Source organism: Pan troglodytes, chromosome 22, assembly GCF_028858775.2.
Source record: "Pan troglodytes isolate AG18354 chromosome 22, NHGRI_mPanTro3-v2.0_pri, whole genome shotgun sequence".
Taxonomy (NCBI): domain Eukaryota; kingdom Metazoa; phylum Chordata; class Mammalia; order Primates; family Hominidae; genus Pan; species Pan troglodytes.
This window is the reverse complement of record NC_072420.2, coordinates 34,407,456-34,430,499: the sequence shown is the minus strand read 5'-3', so window position 1 is coordinate 34,430,499 and position 23,044 is coordinate 34,407,456. Positions and strand designations below refer to the sequence as shown.

The window sequence follows — 23,044 nt, the reverse complement described above, 5'->3', positions numbered from 1 at the left end:
CTAATTTTTAATTTTTAGTAGAGACGGGGTTTCACCATGTTGGCCAAGCTGGTTTGGAACTTCTGACCTCAAGGGATCTGCCCACCTCGGCCTCCCAGAGTGCTGGGATTACAAGTGTGAGCCACTGGTCCTTTGATCTTAACCAATTCCCATAAATTACATGCACAAAACAAGTGGTTTGACATGCACTAAAAATTGCAAACAAGGTATGATTCCATTATGCGTAAAAAAATTGTAAAAGGACAGGCACAAGGTTAGGGCAAAACAGGTAAATGTCTCTCCTTGGTCATATTTGCCCATCTCGGCTTTGCATGATAGAGTTTCCACAGACATCTGCACTACTGATAAGTAAAAATGAAAAAATGCTGACTGTGATTACCAGTAATGAATCCAGATATTGGCTTTAAACTATGGAACTGCTGATCATGCTTCGCTCTTTCCTCTACAGTTATGGCCCAGATATCCAGGCTGCCTAAAATCCAAAGAAAAGACAAACAAATTATTCAGTGAGAAAAGGAAAACAAAATGCTCTCACACACTATTTCCACAGCACTTCAAGATTCTGTCAATGTATTATAAAGACTTGATAAATTCACATCTTCTTGTCCTTGGAAGTTATGAATATAAAGTTAGAAAAGTGTAAAACAGGACACAAAATGTAAGAAACAGAAAGAGAGAGAATGGGAGGGAAAGAAAAGAAGAGGCACACATTCCTTTTTTAGAAACTTGTTTTATAATCCCATAGTTAGCAAGATTATAATAAATTAATAATTTACTTACATAAACCCAAGCAACAGACTAACTTAAACCTAAAACTGTACTCTCAAGTGCCTTAAATGCCACAGGCAAAAGTTATGAAAGAAGAAGTTGAGTGTGATAAATATCCATGAAAATCTTTTGGGGGGTGATTACAATATTAATATATTAGATTGTGGTGATGGTTGCACAACTCTATATAATTTGCTAAAAATTATTATACAACTAAAGCTAGTAAATTTTATGGAATATAAATTATATTTCACTAAAGCTGTTTTTAAAAACGGGTATCTCAGTATGCAGGAAGCAGACTTAAAAAAAAAGAAGGGCAGGGGATGTCCTGATATGAAATAATAGCCAAAGAGAATGGGTTTTAGGTTTTCCTTCAGTTTCAGCTCTTAGGCTGACTAGATGTCCACTCACGACTGAGATCTTGCAGACTCTAGTCCTAGGTCTCCTCAAATTGACTAAAATAATTCTAGATTACATACATGAAAGCTTTCAAAAGCTCGGACACCTTCCACAAAACTGGGAATACACAATACGTATGTTTCACACAAAATGTGAATGTGCCCAGCACACCAGCAAAAACATCTAAACATTGCATCTCTCCTCTCTACCAGGTCTGGGATGACACTGACAGATAAAGTAAAAATCCATTCAGTCACTGGAAAAATATTTACTGTGGGGATGAACGAGTGTCCAAGACAGAAATGACCCCTTCCTCACAGGCCTTACAGTTCTGCAACTTCTAGAAGAAATTTTCACTGCCCTGTCAGAATTCATCCCTGTAACTATAAACAAAAACCAGAAATTGTACAGTAATTAAGAAGGGGGACAAAAATAAAATAGAAAAACTAGTGATTTTTAAAAGTTTAGAGATCTCTGTACCAGAATCCCATGGAGACTTTTACTCTCTTCATGACAAGATTAGACAGCTTCCAGGAGTAATCCGTTAATATGAACTTTTAATAAGTATTTTTTAATAAGTACTACTTTTTAATAAGTATTTTTGTTAAAAAGTAACTTGGGTGTAAGCAAGAACAATTAACAATTTCCTAATAACATTAGGAAAAATTACCCAAAAATACATTTTATGCAGACTGATATGTTTCAAACTTTAGTTTAACTGAAGTAAAACAAAAAAAAATGTCATGCTTCAAATCCAGCCTTTGAAAAAGTGTAAATGACCCCATTACTTCAACAAATAACTTGCTGATAAAAAAACAGAGGAGTGGGGGAAAATTCACTAAGAGACTTGGGAAACACATGACCTAATTGCAATGTTTGTATCTTATTTGGATCCCAATTTAAACAAACAAACCATAACAAGAAATGTCTAAAGACTATCAGGGAAATGTCCAAAGACTATAAGGTACAGACTAGATATAGCAAACATTTTATAGGTACAATAATATGGTATTGTTTGTTTGTTTGTTTGTTTATTTAGATATGGAGTCTTGCTCTGTCACCCAGGCTGGAGTGCAGTGGTGCGACCTCGGCTCACTGCAACCTCCGCCTCCCGGGTTCATGTCATTCTCCTGCCTCAGCCTCCCAAGTAGCTGGGACTACAGGTGCCTGCCACCACGCCCGGCTAATTTTTGTATTTTTCATAGAGACAGGGTTTCACTATGTTGGCCAGGCTGGTCTTGAACTCCAGACCTCAGGTGATCCACCAGCCTCGGCCTCCCAAAGTGCTGGGATTACAGGCGTGAGCCACCATGCCCGGCCCGGTATTGTAAATTTTTATAGATGTGATAATGGTACTGAAGTTATGTCTTTAAACGTTTTCTTATCTTTTAGGTACACATACTAAAATATTTATAGATGAAATGATATGATGCCTGGGAGTTGCTCCAAAAGAATCCAGATGAAACAATATTGGGCATGAGTTGATAATTAATGAAACTATATGATGGAATACATGAATGCTGATTATATTATTTTCTCTACTTTTTAATTTTAAATTTGCCATAATATCAAGTTTTTAAAATCTGGTCCCAAAGTACATTAAAAAGAGAAATTTCTGAAAACTTACCACCAAAAGGTGTTGGAAACTGAGCCATGGTTCTGTTACTTTTACCTTGCTAATCGACGCCTGTAAGTGAAAATGCAACATTTAAGTTTATGAAAACTTAATTCCTGTATAATCATAAACACACCAACATGCTATCTTTAATGGTCAGAGGACTAATACTAGAGCCAGAGCATAGCTCTACAATTAAGGAATTCATTCATTTACGTGTTACTTTTTAAATATACAGTTGTCCCTCATTATCCCAGGAACACTGGTTCCAAGACCTCCCATGGATTAAAAAAAAATCCGTGGATCCTCAAGTCCCTGATATAAAATGGCACAGTATTTGCATATAACCTAAGCACGTCCTCTTGCATACTTTAAATAATCTCTAGATTACTTACAATATTTAATACAATGTAAATGCTATGTAAACAACTGTTATTCTGTATGCTTAAAAGTCTGTACATGTTTAGTACAGACATAATTTTTTCCCCCAAATGTTTTCAATCTATGGTAGGCTGAACCTATGGACTCTGTGAAACCCATGGATACGGAGGGCTGACTGTACCTTTTTCTTAACCATCTATAATTACCAGTCCATCTACTTGATGGTTATAATCAAAGCTTCTTTTCATTGAGCATTTAGTACATGCTACACATTATACTAGGTAATTTATAGGTCTTATCTCTTCTACTCATCATCACAGCCCTGTGAGATAGGTTACCATTATTACCAACCCCATATTATGGATCACAAAAATGAAAATCAGAAAGGGTACGTGATTAGCACAATACCATTCGCTTGGTGACCAAAGGCTGTGGAGTTAGCTGTCCTGCTAACTCCATATCCTGTAAACAATGCATATTACACTAACATCTGTCCCAGACTACCAAACACAAATCTAATGCTTCAAAAATCTCCATCAGGCATTATTTATTCATCAACAGCCGATGTGAAAAAAAGCCAGTCCTCTTCTCTAACTAAAAACAAAAATCCAGACTTAGGGCCAGGTGCGGTGGCTCACGCCTGTAATCCCAGAACTTTGGGAGGCTGAGGCGGGCGGATCACAAGGTCAGGAGATCAAGACCATCCTAGCTAACACGGTAAAACCCCGTCTCTACTGGAAACACACACACACACAAAATTAGCTGGGCGTGGTGTCGGGCGCCTGTAGTCCCAGCTACTCGGGAGGCTGAGGCAGGAGAATGGCGTGAACCCAGGAGATGGAGCTTGCAGTGAGCAGAGATTGCGCTCCTGCACTCCAGCCTGGGTGACTTAGCCAGACTCCGTCTCAAAAAAATTCAGATTTAGTGAATATTTTTCCTTACGTTTAATTTAACAAGGTAAATGCACAGTTAAAAATGAGTATTGGCTGGGCGCAGTGGCTCACACCTGTAATCCCAGCACTTTGAGAGGCTGAGTCGGGCAGATCACTTGAGTCCAAGAGTTTGAGATCAGCCTGGGCAACATGGCAAAACCCTGTTTCTAGTAAAAATACAAAAATTAGCCAGGCATGGTTGGGTAAGCCTGTAGTCCCAGCTACTCAGGAGGCTGAGGTGGCAGAATAACCTGAGCTCAGGAGGTCAAGGCTACAGTGAGCTGAGATGGTGTCACTGTACTCCAGCCTGAGCAACTGGAGAGAGACCCTGTCTCAAAAATAAAAATTAAAAAAAAAAAGAATAAACGAGTACTATATACTCACAGATTTAAAATCTTAAATTTAAATTTAAAAAAATGAGTCTCTTGCCCTAATACATCTCAATTTCATCTTCCAATTTGTCCACAGAAGTTTTTTCCAACTATCACATTTTTAAATTTCCAGAAGCACTTTCTTGTTCTCTGTTCTTCTGTTTCTTGGATCATTGGATTCCTCTGGGTTCCTTTTTTGTTCATTGGCTCATTGACTGGGTCTTTCACTTTTTTTTTTTTGAGACGGAGTCTTGCTTTGTTGCCCAGGCGATCTCAGCTCATTGCAACCTCTGCCTCCCAGGTTCAAGCAATTCTCTTGCCTCAGCCTCCTGAGTAGCTGGGATTACAGGCACACCCCATCATGCCCGGCTAATTTTTGTATTTTTAGTAGAGATGGAGTTTCACCATGTTGGCCAGGCTGGTCTCGAACTCCTGACCTTGTGATCCGCCTGTCTCGGTCGTCTCTTTCACTTTTAAGGTTTTCCTTATATATCTAGTGGTCCCTGGATGCGCCTCCATGTTTAATAGTGAGGCACTGAAAAACTGCCCAAGCTCAGCGTGGGTGGCAGGCTTGTTCACTGATGGGCTTCTCTGTAAAATGATCAGGTATATTGAGTTACCTTTTCATTGGGACACCTCCAAATGTTCAGTAATGTGGAGGTTTCTTCATTGAAGCTGTTAAGTTTTGCCAGGTAGAACGAACTGCTGGGTGGGGTGTGAAGGGATCAACTCATCTAAGTGCTGCCTTGAGGAGGAGTGAAGAAGGAAGGAGGTAGGGCCCTACACTTCAGTGTGCAGACTTGCACAGGCTCACTTGACTTTCAATCCCGTGCTTCACCTCTCTAGTCTGGAGCACTTCCGGTTTTAGTGCTCCTCCCATTTCCCCAGCAGACAGGGGACTGAAGTAGTTACCCATCTGCTGGAGTGTAGGAGAGGAAGATTTAAAAGATCTGGATATGGACTTTTAAGGAATTTCCACTGTGAGCTGTAAAACTGACTTCAGCCTTTTGGAATACGTGGAGCCCCCAAGCACAAGGAACTCTCTCAAGATATCCCTGGGGCATGCTGTTATCTCCATAACTGACCTCTGCAGGTACTTAGGTGGTATCTTTCTCTGTGAACTCAGTTACTACTCCCTCCATTCACTTTCTGTTTCGAAAAATTGTTAAAATCTTTGGTCACTGTCTCCTTTACTGTTATGTTTCTCCTTATGAAGATTTTACTTACTTATGTATTTTATTATTTTATTTATTTATTGAGACAGAGTCTCACTCCGTCCCCAGGCTGGAGTGCAGTGGCGCAATCTTGGCTCACTGCAACCTCCACCTCCTGGGTTCAAGCGATTCTCCCGCCTCTGCCTCCCAAGTAGCTGGGATTACAGGTGACAACACCCCATCCGCCCGGCTATGAATTAACATTTTTAAGCTTCCTTTGAGATTATTGCAGACTTTAGGGAAGGAGAAAACAAGTGTAGTCAAGACACCATATTTAACCAGAGGTTTGTGAATCAGACTACTTCTCACTGTAGATTCCCTTTAGAAACTGCAGCTGCCTTTCTTTTCCTCGACAATTTCTCATTCAATATATTGTATAGGCAACCTTGACAATTCTCCTGAACATTTTAGTGTGTTTTATCTCACTTAGTCCTCATAAAATCCTTTTGGAATCAACATGTCATATATCTTTTTGTAGAGTTTCCCAAAAATGGTAAGCTCTGGATTTTAAATGCATAGTAAAACAGATATTTAATATATATGAGAATACATTCTGTTCATTCAGTTTTACTTCCATTTTTTTACTGTGTTGCAAAATAAAGAGGTTATTGATTTCTCTTCTTTGTATCCACCTACTTTACCACACTTTCTTATTAGTGCTAATAGTCTCACATATGAATCTCTTAGATTTCCTAGATCTATATTTTCTGGAAATAAAGAATTTAGCCTTACATTACTAGCCCAAAGCAATAATACTAAGCTATACAAAATAGTTGTGATAGCAATAATTTTTGTATTGCCTGTGACTTTCACAGTGACAGTTTCGGTATTTCATATTTTAATAGGTTGGTTTGTTGTTGTATTTTAGTAAAGATTATTTACCATGTTTATGTAGTTTCCTTCTATTCCTATTTTTTATAATTTTATTAAGAAATGGCTAAATTTTTTTCAGAAGCTTTCTTTAAGCATCTAGTGAGATAATGAATTTCTCCTTTACTTACATTCTGAATTACAGTGACATATTTGCAAATATTGAATTATCCTAGAATTTGTACAATAGACCAATTCATATATGCATGTTATTCTTTCACTACACAGCTAGGTTTGATTTGCTAATATTTTCTTTAAACTTTTTGTTTAAGAAAATGTTATACATAATACTACGCAACAAATGGCAAATCCAGAGGAAATGCATGCATTTCTACCTTCCTATAAATCTCAAAAATTATCTTAGGAAAAAATGATTTTATGAAGTTAGCATTAGCTTAATACTAAACTATGATACTGAAGGCATTAAAATAGACCATTTTTACTTATAGATATAATAATTTTATGCCTTACTTTAAATATTTCGCAGCTACTATGAGAGGATCACAGCAAACATAAATATAACTCTTATGATTTCAAATATACTTGTAGTCATTATCAGTTCCTGACAAAGCACCTAAGACTATTTGTTATTTACCATCCTACTCTAGAACTTAGGAAATAATTCTCACCCTAGGTGAATCTCTACCCTCCAAAAGCCTTCACCTCACTATGACTAATATTAGACTACATTTACCTTCTGGCCCTTCTGACCTCCAACTCTACTTCTCCTTCATCTGTATCTCTTAAGTGACAACCAAAGGGACTCCACGTTCTCTCTCTTTCCCTCCCTAATTAAAGCCCGATTTCTTTAGTGTCATGTTCTCAGCTGGATGTGAACAAGGAATCTACCTAATGAAAACTAAATTATGTTTATGTATGAATGAAGATGTACCTTTCAGGCTTATTCACTAACACAATAGCCAAATTATGGCTTAAAGATGAGGCTGGGCCGGGGGCGGTGGCTCACGCCTGTAATTCCAGCACTTTGGGAGGCCAAGGCGGGTGGATCACGAGGTCAAGATATGGAGACCATCCTGGCTAACACGGTAAAACCCCGTCTCCACCAAACAAAAAATTAGCCCGGTGTGGTGGCACATGCCTGTAGTCCCAGCTACTCAGGAGGCTGAGGCAGGAGAATTGCTTGAACCCGAGAGCCGGAGGTTGCAGCGAGCCGAGATAGCGCCACTGCACTCCAGTTTGGGTGACAGAGCGAGACTCCGTCTCAAAAAAAAAAAAAAAAAAAAAAAAAGATGAGGCTGGAATGTTCCCAGGTAATTTTCTTCCAACCACAGGTCTTTCCAATGCCAATCACAGCGAGGTTCTCCTTGGCTCCTAAGGAACCCCAGACAATAGTAGTAACATGTAGATGAAGCAACATTTTTCAATCACATCTCCTTTTGTGTTCTATGCTACCTGGACAGACCACGGAGATGACATCTTGGCTTAAGGTGTTTTGTCCTACCATTATATATGCTTGCTGTATGAATTACTACAATTTGAAAAAAATATAGTAATTTGTAAAAGGCTACCATGTTGAGACCGGGAGTGGTGGCTCACGCCTGTAATCCCAGCACTTTGGGAGGCCGAGGCGAGCAGATCATGAGGTCAGCAGATTGAGACCATCCTGGCTAACACAGTGAAACCCTGTCTCTACTAAAAATACCAAAACAAATTAGCCGGGCGTGGTGGCGGGCGCCTGTAGTCCCAGCTACTCGGGAGGCTGAGGCAGGAGAATGGTGTGAACCTGGGAGGCAGAACTTGCAGTGAGCCTAGATCGTGCCACCGCACTCCAGCCTGGGAGACGGAGCAAGACTCCGTCTCACAAAAAAAAAAAAAAAAAGGCTACCATGGTGAAAAAGAATAATCACATATCCAAGACATTAAATAATGTCACAAAACCTGGTCAGGCGCGGTGGCTCCCACCTGGAATCCCAGCACTTTGCGAGGCCAAGGCAGGCGGATCACTTGAGGTCAGGAATTCGCGACCAGCCTGGCCAACATGATAAAATCCTGTCTCTAATAAAAATACAAAAATTAGATGGGCGTGGTGGTGGGCACTCATAATCCCAGCTACTCAGGAGGGTGAGGCTCAAGAATCGCTTGAACCCAGGAGGCAGAGGTTACAGTGAACTGAGATCCTGCCACAGCACTCCAGCCTGGGCAGCAAGAGCAAGACTCAGTCTCAAAAATAAAAATGTCACAAACCAGAGTTCTGCTTCTGTTATAGCAGACAGAACACAAAATGTAACTATAATACTTGAGGACAATAAAAAGTAGACAAAAGTAGGCGGATTTGGGAGGTGACTAAAAAGTTTCTACAAAGTTTCCTTTCCATGGAGTAAAAACTTTCTTTTTCGTCTTTTCTCTACAACTCTGCCCCACAGGTGGGCCCCAGTCAGGGAGCTATGCAGTGAAGCACTGGTGCAGAGACTAAAACTCCAACAGAAACACGGTCTTTGTGGTTAAAGGAACTAATGAAAAAGGCACCTGTGGGCTGTAAAGTGTGGGGAAAACCAGAGAGGAAAGAAGGTAGAAATGGGACCTGCCATTGTGTGAATTAACTCCCGCTTGTCTTAGGCTCACACCTGAGATATGGATATGCACGGCAGGCTCAAAGTAGCACAGCACTCACTGGTCTTGAAAACTGAACTGAGAAAGGAACCCCTGTCCACAGACAGCACAGAGAATTTATAGTCTGCTATATAACCAAGGCAGATCTAACCAAGTTAGATACCTACTGAAACAAACAGCATTCTGCAGAGGATTACAACAGCACACAACATCTATACAACATGAAACTCACAATGTCCAGGATATAATCCAAAACTACTGGTCATACAAAGAAGTAGGAAAATCTGACAAATTCTTAAAAAAAAAAAATTGCAATCAACAGATGCCAACTCCAAGACAACGAAAATGTTGAAATTATCACACAAAGACTGTAGAACAGCCATTACACCTACTTTCCATGAGGCAAACACAAACACAAATGCATGGAAAGATACAAGTTATCAGCAGAGAAAGAAAAACTAGTTTAAAAAGAATCAAATGAAAATTTTAGAGAGAAACTGAAATCTTTAAGAATGAAAGCAGAGCAAAAGAAATGGCAAACATCTGAGTAAATATAAATTTATTTTTCCTATTAGGGTCTTTAAAATATGTAGACTGTTGAAAGCAAATACTGTAACACTGTGTAGTAGGGTTTCAACATAAATATAACACATATGACAACTGTAACATAAATGTCTCTGGGGGGAGGGTAAAGGGACTTTTATGGCTGCAAGCCTTCTACATTCTACGTGAAGTGATAAAATATTAACTCTAAGCTGATAATAAAAGGTTAAGTAAATATATTTACTACCTGGAGCAATTACACAACACACACACACACACACACACACACACACACACACACAGAAAAAGACATAGCCAAAAAGTCAAGAGGCAAATGAAAATGGAATGTTAAAAATACAAAGATGTCAAGAAAAAAGAAACAGAAGAAAGAAAGAAAAAAAACCAGAAAGGACAAACAAAACCAGTAATAGGAAGATGGCAGGTCTAATTCCAACAACCGATAATTACATTAAATGTTAGTAATCTAAACAATAACAGAAAAAAACTTGGAAAAAGAAATGTAAACCAACAGTAAGTAGAAGAAGGGAAATTACAGTGATATGGCAGAATGAATAAAAATACAGACAATAGAGAAAATTACAAAATCAAACTCTGGTTCTTTGAAAAAAAAAAAATTTACAAACCTCGAGCTAGATACAGAGAGAGAAAAAAATCATAGAAATAAGGGGCATCCCCATCAATCCTACAAACATTTAAAAAATAAGAAATAGTAAAAAGCCTTATGCCAACAAATTTGACAGTGTAGATAAAAGAAACAAATTTCTTGGAAAATAAAGCTTACTAAAATTGATACGAGAATCTGAATACTCTTATATTTATTAAAGAAGCTAATTTTATCATTAAAAACCTTCCCCGGCCAGGCGCGGTGGCTCACGCCTGTAATCCCAGCACTTTGGGATCACGAGGTCAGGAGATCGAGACCATCCTGGCCAACGTCTCTACTAAAAATACAATAATTAGCTGGGTGTGGTAGCATGCGCCTGTAGTCCCAGCTGCTCGGGAGGCTGAGGCAGGAGAATCACTTGAACCTGAGAGGCGGAGGTTGCAGTGAGCCGAGATTGCAGCACTGCACTCCAGCCTTGCGACGGAGCAAGACTCCGTCTCAAAAGAAAAAAAAAAAAAAAACTTCCCCCAAAAGAAAGCCATAGTCTGTTTCACTGGTGAATTCTTTCAAAGAAAAAATAATACAAAAATTATGAAAAGTTTTACCAACAAAAAAAAAGGAGATCACTACCCACTTCACTTTTTTAGGTCATACAACTATAATACCAAAACCTCACAGACATTACAAAAAATAATAGAACAAGATCCCTGAAGAATACAGATACAAAAATCATTCACAAAAATTAAAAATTGAACATCAATATTATATAAAAAGGATACTAAAATATAACCAAATAGTTTATCCTAGAAATGGCAAGATTAAACCATTCAGAAAATGTAATATACTATATTAGCAGAATAAAGCAGAAAGCCCATATGATCATGTGAACAGATATTTTTTAAAAGCTTCTGACAAAAACTCAACATCCAATCATGATTTAAAAAAACCAGGCCGGGTGTGGTGGCTCACGCCTGTAATCCCAGCACTTTGGGAGGCCGAGGCGGGGGGTTCACGAGGTCAGGAGGTCGAGACCATCCTGGCTAACACGGTGAAACCTCGTCTCTCCTAAAAATACAAAAAATTAGCCAGGTGTGGTGGCCGGTGCCTGTAGTCCCAGCTACTCGGGAAGCTGAGGCAGGAGAATGGCGTGAACCCGGGAGGCAGAGCTTGCAGTGAGCCGAGATCATGCCACTGCACTCCAGCCCGGGTGACAGAGCGAGACTCTGTCTCAAAAAAAACAAAAAACAAAAAAAACACCTCTCAGCAAATTAGAATTAGTAGGAAACTTCTACAAACAGATATAGGGGGATCCATGAACAACCTACATCTAACATCACCGTTAACGGTTAAAGACTGAATTTCTCAGCCTGAGATTAGGAAGAAGACAAGGATATCTGCTTTTACCACTTCTGTGCAACACTGATATGGAGATTACTCAATAAAGTAATAAGACAAGAAAAACAACAGGCAAAAAATAGGCATGAAGATTGGAAAGTAAAAATAAAGCTCTCCTTATTTATAGATATCACTATTTATATAGAAAATCCCAGAGAATCTAGAAAACAATGACTATATTCAATAAGTGAATTTAACAAAACTGCAGAATAAAAGGTTAATGTATTAAAATGAACTGAATTCTTAAATACTAGCAAGCAAAAAATTGGAAAGTGGAATTAAGAAAAACAACTGTTTTACAGTAGCATCAAAATATGTAAAATTTCTAAATGTAAATTTAACAGAAGACAGGCTGGGCGCGGTGCCTCACGCCTGTAATCTCAGCACTTTGGGAAGCCAAGGCGGGTGAGTCACCTGAGGACAGGAGTTCGAGACCAGCCTGACCACTAAAAATACAAAATCAGCCAGGCATGGTGGCACATGCCCGTAATTCCAGCTACTTGGGAGGCTGAGGCATGAAAATCGCTTGAACCCGGGAGGCCCAGCCTGGGCAACAAGAGTGAAACTCTGTCTCAAACAAACACACAAAAAAACATATACAAGGCCTCTACACTTAGAACTACAAAATATTGCGAAGAAAACTTAAAGAAGACCTAAATAAATGGTACTAAGATACTAAGTTCATGGGTTGAAAGATTAAATATTGTGAAAATGCCATTCTTTCCAAAGGGTTTGTATATTCAATGCAATCCCAATCAAAATTGCAGCAGGCTTTGTGGCAGAAATCGGCAAGCTGATAGTAAAGACCTAGAATAAGCAGAGCAACTTTTTAAAAGAACAAAGTTGAAAGATTTACCCTGATTTCAAGATTTACTATAAAACAACAGTAGTCAAGGCCTTTTGGGATTGGTGTAAAGAGACAGATCAATAAAACAGAAAAGAAGAGTTCAGAAAGACCTACCCGTTTGGTTAATTGATTTTTGGCAAAGTTGTAAAGACAAATCACTGGAGGAAAAAAGTCTTTCAACAAACAAAGTGGATCAACTGGATATCCAGGTGGGGAGAAAAGCCAACACTGACACTTTACATAATACACAAAAATTAATTCAAAACGGGTCCTAGGCCTAAATGCAAAACCATATATGCTTCATATAAAAATCTTAAAAGATGGGAGAATATCTTCCTGAACTTAGGCTAGGCAATTTCTCAAAACACAAGGAAGCATGACTTATAAAAGAAAAAATTAGGCCGGGTGCGGTGGCTCACGCCTATAATCCCAGCACTTTGGGAGGCCAAGGCAGGTGGATCACCTGAGGTCCGGAGTTCAAGACCAGCCTGACCAACATGGAGAAACCCCGTCTCTACTAAAAATACAAAATTAGCCGGGCGTGGTGGCGCATGCCTGTAATCCTAGCTACTCCGGAGGCTGAGGCAGGAGAATGGCTTGAACCTGGGAGGCAAAGTTGCTGTGAGCCGAGATCGCGCCATTGCACTCCAGCCTGGGCAACAAGAGCAAAACTCCATCTCAAAAAAGAGAAAAAAGAAAAAATTAGTAAACTGGGCTTCAAAGTAATAAAAAAAACAAAAACACAGTTCTTCAAAAGATAACCATTGTGAAAACAAAAAAGCAAACCACAGAGACAAAGAAAACACTTACTTGCAACACATACATTAGAAAAAGTACTTGTACCCACAATATATAAAGAACTCTTACAATTTAAGAATAAGACAGCTCAGTGAGGAAATGGCTGAGATGTAAAATAACTTCTAGAAATGGGCAATAAACCCATGAAAAGATGTTCAACATTAATAACCATCAGGGAAATGCAAACTAAAATCACACTGACATGCCACTGTATTTCCACTAGAATGGCTAATGTGAGAAAGAATGACCACATCTAGTGTTGGTGAGGATGTGGAACAGCTCTACACACTGCTGAGAGGAATGTAAAATGGTACAAACTTTTAAAAATATACTTTTCTTAAAACATTACACAGCTACCACTCCACCTAGCCACTCTACTTCTAGGTATTTGGTTAAGAGAAATGAAAATTTATGTCCACACAAAGATTTCTATACAAATGTACTATCAAGCTTTATTTTTAAGAGCCAAAAACTGAAACCCAAATGTCAATCAACTGATCAATGAATAAACAAATGATGATCTATCCATCCAATGAAATGCTACTTGGCAATAAAAAGTAACCAACTGTTACATATGCAACAACATGCATGAATCTCAAAATTATTATGCTAAGTGAAAGAAGTCAGATTAAAAAAGAAGTATATATCTATGATTCCACTTCCAGAAAAATTCTAGAAAATGTAAACTAATTATAGTGACAAAAACCCCATCAGTGGTTTCCTGAAGATGGGAGGAGAAGAAAGGACACAAAACAGAGAGGCACAAGAACCTTTTGGGGGAACAGAAGTCTTTGCTCACTTGGGAATGATTATTTCACAGGCATATGCTTATGTCAAAACTAACCAAACTGTACATTTTTAAATATACGCATTTAAAGTGCAGTGCCTCACATCTGTAAAGTGCTTTGGGATGCCAAGGTGGGAGCATCACTTTAGGCCAGGAGTTCAAGACTAGCCTGGGCAACATAGTGAGACCCCCCCCAACACACACAAAAAATAAAAAATTGAAAAAACATAAAAAATAAGTATATGCATTTAGTACACTTCAATTACATGTTAATGAAGTTGAAAAGAGAGCCACAAGCCACAAAGAAAAGACTAAGTATGAGTCAAGAGTACAGCATTCCTAACAGTTCACTATAAACTAGCATATCTATGTTGATGGAATTCACATCTCTCCCCCAAGAGACATAGCAATTCTTGATATGCCTCAACACAGATTTTAACTTTTAAAAAATATCTCGTTTAAGCTCAAGTTAAAAACTGAATTGAGGCCGGGTGCAGTGGCTCATGCCTGTAATCCCAGCACTTTGGGAGGCCGAGGCGGGTGGATCACTTGAGGTCAGGAGTTCAACACCAGCCTGGCTAACATGGTGAAACCCCATCTCTACTAAAAATACAAAAATTAGCTGGGCGTGATAGCGCACGCCTGTAACCCTAGCTACTCGGGAGGCTGAGGCAGGAGAATCACTTGAACCCAGAAGGCGGAGGTTGCAGTGAGCCAAGATTGTGCAACAGCACTCCAAAATAAATAAATAAATAAATAAATAAATAAATAAATAAACAAATAAAACCTGAATTGAAAGGATAGAACAAATGGTGCGGACTCTAAGGCTTCTGAGCAAGTTAAGTGGCAGATCTCAGATTGTGAATAGGAATCCTGAATGACATTATTTACTAAAGCTGACAAAAAGAAAATTCCTTTTTAAAAAAGGTTTTCTTATAGAAGTGAGGTAGGGTGAAGCATAGTCTATGTTGAATCCAAAATGCTTTACTGGAAAATACTAATTACTAATTTTAAGTTCAATATATCCAGTGTTTTTTTTTTTTTGGTAATAAATGCCTTTTATTAAAATTCTAAGATCAGTGATTTTCCAAATACCTTTATGACCAAGTAACAAATAACAGCTATACTCTCATTTTTAATTTCATATAAGTGGGGAAAATGTCTGGAAAGTATAAAATATGAGGTATTCTTTAAAATGCCATCAATTAAAAACTTGGTCAGGCATGGTGGCTCATGCCTGTAATCCCAGCACTTTGGGAGGCTGAGGTGGGCAGATCACTTGAGGTCAGGAGTTCCAGACCAGCCTGGCCAACATGGCGAAACCCCATCTCTACTAAAAATAGAAAAATTAGCCAGCATGGTGGCACATGCCTGTAATCCCAGCTACTCGGGAGGCTGAGGCAGGAGAATCACTTGAACCCAGGAGGCAGAGGTTGCAGTGAGCTTAGATTACACCACTGTACTTCCAGCCTGGGTGACAATAAGTATATGAACAAAATTCAAATATAAAAGATGATATGAAACTTCACAGACATCAGTGTTTGATTTGTATGAGTAAATATATATACTTCAAGAGGCAAGTTATAAAGGGCTCCAATATGAGTAGGCTTTCAGAAAAAAAATTAAAGCTGCTTTTACTGCCATAACTCACTAAATATATAGTCAAAATGAAACATCAATTTAGAATGATAGGAGAAATGAACTTCAGTGCCTCCATTTCTAAAGGAAGAGCATTTGACTGAATATTTTATTAAGGTCTTTCCATTTAAACTTCTGGAGTATATTTTAGATTAAGCAAAATTTTCAAATGTTAAAAAGAGAATTGAAAAAAATGTAGGTTTTAGCCAGGTGCAGTGGCTCACGCCTGTAATCCCAGCACTTTGGGAGGCCGAGGCGGACGGATCATGAGGTCAGGAGATCAAGACTATCCTGGCTAACACAGTGAAACCCTGTCTCTACTAAAAGTACAAAAAAAAAAAATTAGCCGGGTGTGGTGGCAGGCACCTGTAGTCCCAGCTACTCGGGAAGCTGAGGCAGGAGAATGGTGTGAACCCAGGAGGCAGAGCTTGCAGTGAGCTGACATTGTGCCACTGCACTCCAGCCTGGGTGATAGAGCGAGACTCTGTCTCAAAAAACAAATAATAAAGAAAAAATGTAGGTTTTAATTTTTGAGTCAGAGCACTAGCATATTAAATATTTTTCATATTCTTTTTATAATCAGATTATCATTTCTATTTAGAGCTTACTTAAAAATAAACCTTAATATCTTTCCTACATCTTATTAATTTACTCAGAAAAAATTTTTATTTTTATTTCCAGGTACAGTACAAAGCTATACTGATCCAATATAAAAACAACAGGCTGGTTCAGTGATTTTTATCTCCTCATTAAAACATTTTGTCTTTTTTTTTTTTTTTTTGAGACAGAGTCTTGCTCTGTTGCCCAGGCTGGAGTGCAGTGGCCTGATCTTGGCTATCTGCAACCTCCACCTCCCAGGTTCACGCCATTCTCTGGCCTCAGCCTCCCAAGGAGCTGGGACTACAGGCACCTGCCACCACGCCTGGCTAATTTTTTTGTTTTTTTTTTTTTTTTTTTTTTTTTTTAGTAGAGACGGGTTTCACCATGTTAGCCAGGATGGTCTCGATCTCCTGACCTCGTGATCTGCCCACCCTGGCCTCCCAAAGTGCTGGGATTACAGGTGTGAGCCACCGCGCCCGGCCAAGATTGTCTTTACAACTGATTTCGAGGTCCTTATCTCATTCAAATGACAACTTAGCCTTACTCCCGGAATCAAAGATAGTAGTCTACAATAACATTATGCCAAAATAATGAAGTCAATTTTGGTGAGGATTTACTGGCATGATCCTTAATAGTAATAGTTTATAATAACAAATGGAAAGTTTAAGTGCTTGCAAGTACACCTGACCTATATTAGCCAATTTAATCCTATTAACAAAGCTATGGATTAAATATTATTAGTATTCCCTCTTCCAGAGACTAAAGCACAGTTTATACAGTTATTAAACAATGGAAGAGAGAGTCTGGATTCAGAGCCCATGATGATAACCTCATACTTTTAGGAATAAGAACTTCACCAAAGAGGCACAAAGTAGTTAGCCTGGTAAACTAACCAGGGTGAAGCGTGGGTGCAGGGGATACTGTTCCATGCAATAAAGGCACTGGAAAACGAAAGAAGAAAGATAAACCAATTTTTTTTGTAATGTCATAGCAGATCACAGAAAGAAAATGGGGGAATTAAGATTAATAGAATGCTGACATATAAGTCCAGTGAGCTTCTACTTCTTACACACAAAAAGGAAAAGCTTCCTGACGTGTAAACATTTACCATATGTAAGCAGGAAGTCATACATTTTTTAAAAATCTAACAGAAAGCCTAGAGCAGTTAAGAAAAGAAAAAAGTGAACGAAATCAGTTCTATCTCTATGAGGGGACTTCAGCAGCATAAGGTAGGTCACCTACGCTGAAAACAAACAGAAACATACCTAGAGAAAAGGAAAGGCATTCTTCTCTCTGAGGTCCCTGGCCCTGTGGCCTAGAAAGCAGGAGAGTTACCCAGAAGTGCAGGAAGCTCAGCCCCAGGCAGAGGCAGCACCTCAGGGCTAAGGGCCCGGAGCTCTTCAGGGAGGAGACAACACACGGAGAAGGGCAGCACCAAGTAGGCAAATAGGCACAGTCCCATTTACTTCTGTTTTACAACAGGGCCTACATCATGATTGCTTACACTTTCCCCCTTTAAAGGTTATAGGTGACAATTGTGGGAAATTTAGAAAACTGAAAAGATAGGTGAAAAAAAAATCCACAATTCCACTCTCCGAAGGCAACCTCTATCAACAGCTTGGTATTTATATTTCCTTTTAGTCTTTTCCCAATGAAAGTACAATTGTTTCCTTCTTTGCCACACTTTACACAAAATGCATGCTTTCAGCAAGTTATTAAAACCTTTCTAAACATATTGCTGGACCTAGATATTTTATTGAGACAAACACTCCTTATTTAGGTACAAAACACAGAAACACATAGAGACTAAGTATTAAGCAATGAAGAAACAGGTAAATAGTTTCTTCAAGTTTGGATAATGTTCGGATTTTTAAACCAAAGCTAGAATATGTTTAAGAAGTCTTTAATCTTTCTTCATTTCAGCTCCAGGAAAAAAGGGCCAATTACAGAAAGTCAAAAGAAAAAATACTGATGATCCTTAATTTTGGCACTTACATTAAAATCCCTAATGTTGATATAGATAAGTAGAAGGCCTCTAATAAACATGTATTTATAAACTAGAATGACCATCCTTAAAACAACTTTCTTTCTTTATATATATACACATATATATTCTTTATATATATATTCTTTCTTTATATATATACAATTTATATATATGTATATATGTGTACACACACACACACACACAGACGGAGTCTCGCTCAGCCACCCAGGCTGGAGTGCAGTGATGCGATCTCGGCTCACTGCAATCACTGCAACCACCATCTCCCAAGTTCAAGCGATTCTCCCATCTCAGCCTCCCGAGTAGCTGGAATTACAGGCACCGGCCATCATGCCCGGCTAATTTTTGTACTTTGGTAGAGACAGGGTTTCACCATGTTGGCCAGGCTGGTCCTGAACTCCTGACCTCAGGTGATCTGCCCGCCTCAGCCTCCCAAAGTGCTAGGATTACAGGCGTGAGCCACCGTGCCTGGCTAAAACAATATTTATTAAAATGTCATTTTGCATGATAAAAAAGTATATTGAAACAGATTTGTTATTTCAGTTCCAATGTTTTGCTATCATAAACATGGGAAGCTTATTCAGAAAATATGCAACAATTCCAAAAAATAAAAATCAAAACAAAACATAAACAATTAGGGATTTTAGGTTCTAGCACATAAATACTAAGTTGAATAGTTAAAAAGGTAAAACTTAACCATGTGGAATAAAATGTCTAAAGTATTAATTACTGGCATAATTTAAAACTTAACTTTATATCAAATAATTAAACTGTAATTGGTCTTTTAAAACAAGTATGTCATTGTGCTGTTCTTTCAACTTTCCTGAATGTTTGAAAATTTTCAAATTTTTTTGGCCAGGTGCAGTGGCTCACGCCTGTAAACCCAGCACTTTGGGAGTCCGAGGTGGGCAGATCGCCTGAGGTCAGGTGTTCGAGACCAGCCTGACCAACATGGCAAAACCCCATCTCTACTAAAAATATAAAAATTAGCTGGGTGTGGTGGTGGGCACCTGTAATCCCAGCTACTTAGGAGGCTAAGGCAGGGGAATCGCTTGAACCTGGGAGGCGGAGGCTGCAGTGACCTGAGATAGTGCCACTGCACTCCAGCCTGAGCAACGGAGCAAGACTCCGTCTAAAAAAAAAAAAAAAAAAAAGGAAAACTTTCAAATGTTTACTTTTTTTTTTTTTTTTTGAGAGAGAGTTTCGCTCTTTCGCCCAGGCTGGAGTGAAGTGGTGAGATCTTGGCTCACTGCAACATCCGCCCTCCAGGTTCAAGCACTTCTCCTGCCTCAGCCTCCCCAGTAGCTGGGATTATAGGCACCCACCACCATGCCCAGCTAATTTTTGTATTTTTAGTAGAGACGGGGTTTCATCATGTTGACCAGGCTGGTCTCAAACTCCTGAGCTCAGGCAATCCGCCCGCCTCAGCCTCCCAAAGTTCTAGGATTCCGGCCTTTTTTTTTTTTGAGATGGAGTCTCGCTCTGTTACTCAGGCTGGAGTGCAGTGGCACAATCTCTGCTCACTGCAGCCTCCGCCTCCTGGGTTCAAGTGATTCTCCTGCCTCAGCCTCCCAAGTAGCTGGGATTACAGGTGCGTGCCACCACGCTTGGCTAATTTTTTTTTTTTTTAACAGACACAGGGTTTCACCATGTTGGCCAGGTTGGTCTCAAACTCCTGGCCTCAAGTGATCCACCCACCTATGCCTCTCAAAGTGTTGGGATTACAGGCGTGCGTCACCATGCCCAGCCAAATTTTTTAAAAATTAAAGGGAGAAAAGGCATGTTAAAAATAACAAGCATGCAAGATGAAATGAGGTAATTCAAACGTATTTACAGGCCAGGCACAGTGGCTCACACCTGTAATCCCAGCACTTTTGGAGGCCGAAGCAGGGAGATCACTTGAGTCCAGATCAATTTCCCACAACAGTCACAGGAGTTCAAGGCTGTTCTGGGTGACGTGGCAAAACCCCGTCTCTACAAAAAATACAAAAAAACTAGCTGGGCGTGGTGGCATGTGCCTATAGTTCCAATTACTTAGGAGTCTAGGGCGGAAGGACTGCTTGAACCCAGGCCTAAGCAAGCCTAATCCATTTATAAATGTTCCATTATATACAAAATACCCTTTCTACCAACAGTAGGTTCTTAACTACTGAGACCAGGCATGTTTTGGTTGTGACTCCAGCAACATGGATTGGTGGCATTGCATGAGCTGAGATTGCACCACTGCACTTCAGCCTGGGAAACAGAGTGAGACCACATCTATAAGAAAACACACACACAAACACACACACACACACACACACAGAAAAAAGAAAGCTTCTACATGTACTACTAATACATAGTCCAGATAATCAGCAAATTTCTAATACACCAAAATAGGCTAATCTAGGCTTAATGACCTAGAGACTAAAAGGTGATTACGAACATACATCATCTGTTTTTCACTTAATTATTGACCATCCCCTCACAAAAATCTTATAATCCTCTTATATAAATGAAGAAACTGGGCCCAAACAATTAGTGACAGGCAAAGGTTACAGAAGGGGAGAGTGGAGGCCCAGGCTGTTCAGTGTAAGATGCCACCAATCCATGCTGCTGGAGTCACAACCAAAGCATGCCTGGTGTCAGTAATTAAGAACCTACTGTTGGTAGAAAGGGTATTTTGTATATAATGGAACATTTATAAACGGATTAGGCTTGCTTTCTCCCTACTACTGTCCATAAAGTCACAGTGTTTCAGCAGCTCTCAACTGTGAACAACTACATCTGTCTCCCTCCCTTCCAAAGTAAGGCAAGATGGCTAGAAGGTATTAGAGGCCGGAGGAGTAAGGACAGCAGAGACCTCTTCATCCTCATATTTAAACAATTCAGGGCCAGGTGCGGTGGCTCACACCTGTAATCCCAGCACTTTGGGAGGCCGAGGCAGGTGGATCACCTGAGGTTAGGAGTTCGAGACCAGCCTGGCCAACATGGCAAAATGCCATCTCTACTAAAAATACAAAAATAAGCCAGGCATGGTGGTGGGCACCTGCAATCCCAGCTACTCGGGAGGCTGAGGCAGGAGAATTGCTTGAACCCAAGGAGGTTTAGGTTGCAGTGAGCTGAGATCGTGCCACTGCACTCCAGCCTGGGCAACAGAGAACAAGACTCCGTCTCCAAAAAAAACAAAACAACAACAACAAAAAAACAATTCAAGCAGGGCAGGTGGCTCACACCGATACTCCTAGCACTTTGGGAAGCTGAGGCAGGAGGATCTCTTGAGGCCAGGAATTCAAGACCAGCCTGGGCAACATAGCAAGATGCTGTCTCTACAAAAAACAAACTTAAAAATTGGGTGTGTGGTACATGCCTACAATCCCAGCTACTTGGGGAGGCTGAGGCAGGAAAAAATGCTTTGGTCCCAGGAGTTCGAGGTTGTAGTGAGCTATGATGGCACCACTGGCACTGCAGCCTGGGCGGCAGAGTCAGACACTGTCTCTAAAAAAAATAAAATAAAATTCCCTTTGGGCTTGCTTATTTATTTATTCTATAATTTTTTGAGATAGGACCTGGCTCTGTCACCCAGGCTGGAAAGCAGTGGCACAATCTCAGTTCACAACCTCCACATCCAGGGCTTAAGCCATCCTCCTACCTCAGTCTCCCAAGTAGCTGGGACTATAGGTGTGTACCACCACACCTGGCTAATTTTTGTATTTTTGTAGAGACAGGGTTTCACCATGTTGCCCAGCCTGGTCCTGAACTCCTGAGCTCAATCAATCTGCCCGCCTCAGCCTCCCAAAGTGCATGAGCCACCGTGCCCAGCCAGTTGGACTTGCATTTTAACAGGTCTATTTCTAAACCCACTTAATGGTGTCCCTTCCCATCTTCACACTCATTTATTTGAAACAGATTTTTATTATGGTACTAAGGTAATAAGTGTAATTGATCTTTTATAAATAAGTATTTTTAAAAATTTGTTTTAAAGTTGCTCAAAAGGTCTAATTTCAGCTTGAAGAAACTATAGGATAGTAAGATATAGAATACAAGATTAAAATTGGTAGAAATGTGGCATCAATGAAACATTGAAGGGAAAGAAATGTCCAAATGTGGGAGAAACATAAAAATGTGTATATTTTAAATATCTCGAAGGATATAAAAACATCCTCAGAAACATAAAAAAATTATCTGATATTTGAGAGTTGTTAGGGTTTGGTTTCAGGTATTAATCTATCTATATCTGTCCTTGATCTAGAAAAACAATTAAAAGATACCTCAAACAAATACTGCCTCCACATATTATCCTTTTAAAGGCTTTGCATCTATAACAATTCAAAATTGGAAAACATTAAAGAAAAATACAAGGAAACCTTTCTCTTATTTAAAATAATCTGCAATGAATGAAAACAACTGGAAGAGCCTATGTCCCTGTTCTATAAGTGAGTCTTATACCAGATTCCTATCTTGAGATGACTCTTAGAGCAGGAAATGAATGAAAAAGAAGAAAGCTGCCCTGTAAGATTACACATAAAGGCAAGAGGTACACAAAGCTCTTTTAAAACACAGAGAAAAGGTACTGAAAGCGAGACAAAAAATGGACAAAGGAACTGACAAATCCCAAACATATAGCCAACCTGATCAATGCCCCATTGTCATGTCTGAAGCCCTGAGCCTCAAATGTGGCTTCTACATGTGCTATTTGAAGTAGA

General features: G+C 39.5%; 1 protein-coding gene across 9 annotated transcripts in view; it reads right to left on the bottom strand.

Moving 5' to 3' along the window:
* ITSN1 (intersectin 1) overlaps nucleotides 1-23,044 on the bottom strand; it is a 257,189-nt gene that overhangs the window by 177,726 nt on the left and 56,419 nt on the right. For all 9 annotated transcript variants that reach the window (XR_001715152.4, XM_016947143.4, XM_016947144.4 and 6 more), the window contains exons 2-3: nucleotides 2,795-2,854; nucleotides 380-472 (exon numbers count right to left, since the gene is read on the bottom strand). Coding sequence is in view for 8 of the 9 variants with exons in the window: in XM_016947143.4 (XP_016802632.1) it covers nucleotides 380-472; nucleotides 2,795-2,822 (121 nt within the window). In the remaining variant the exon portion in view is untranslated. The remainder of the gene's footprint in view (nucleotides 1-379; nucleotides 473-2,794; nucleotides 2,855-23,044) is intronic.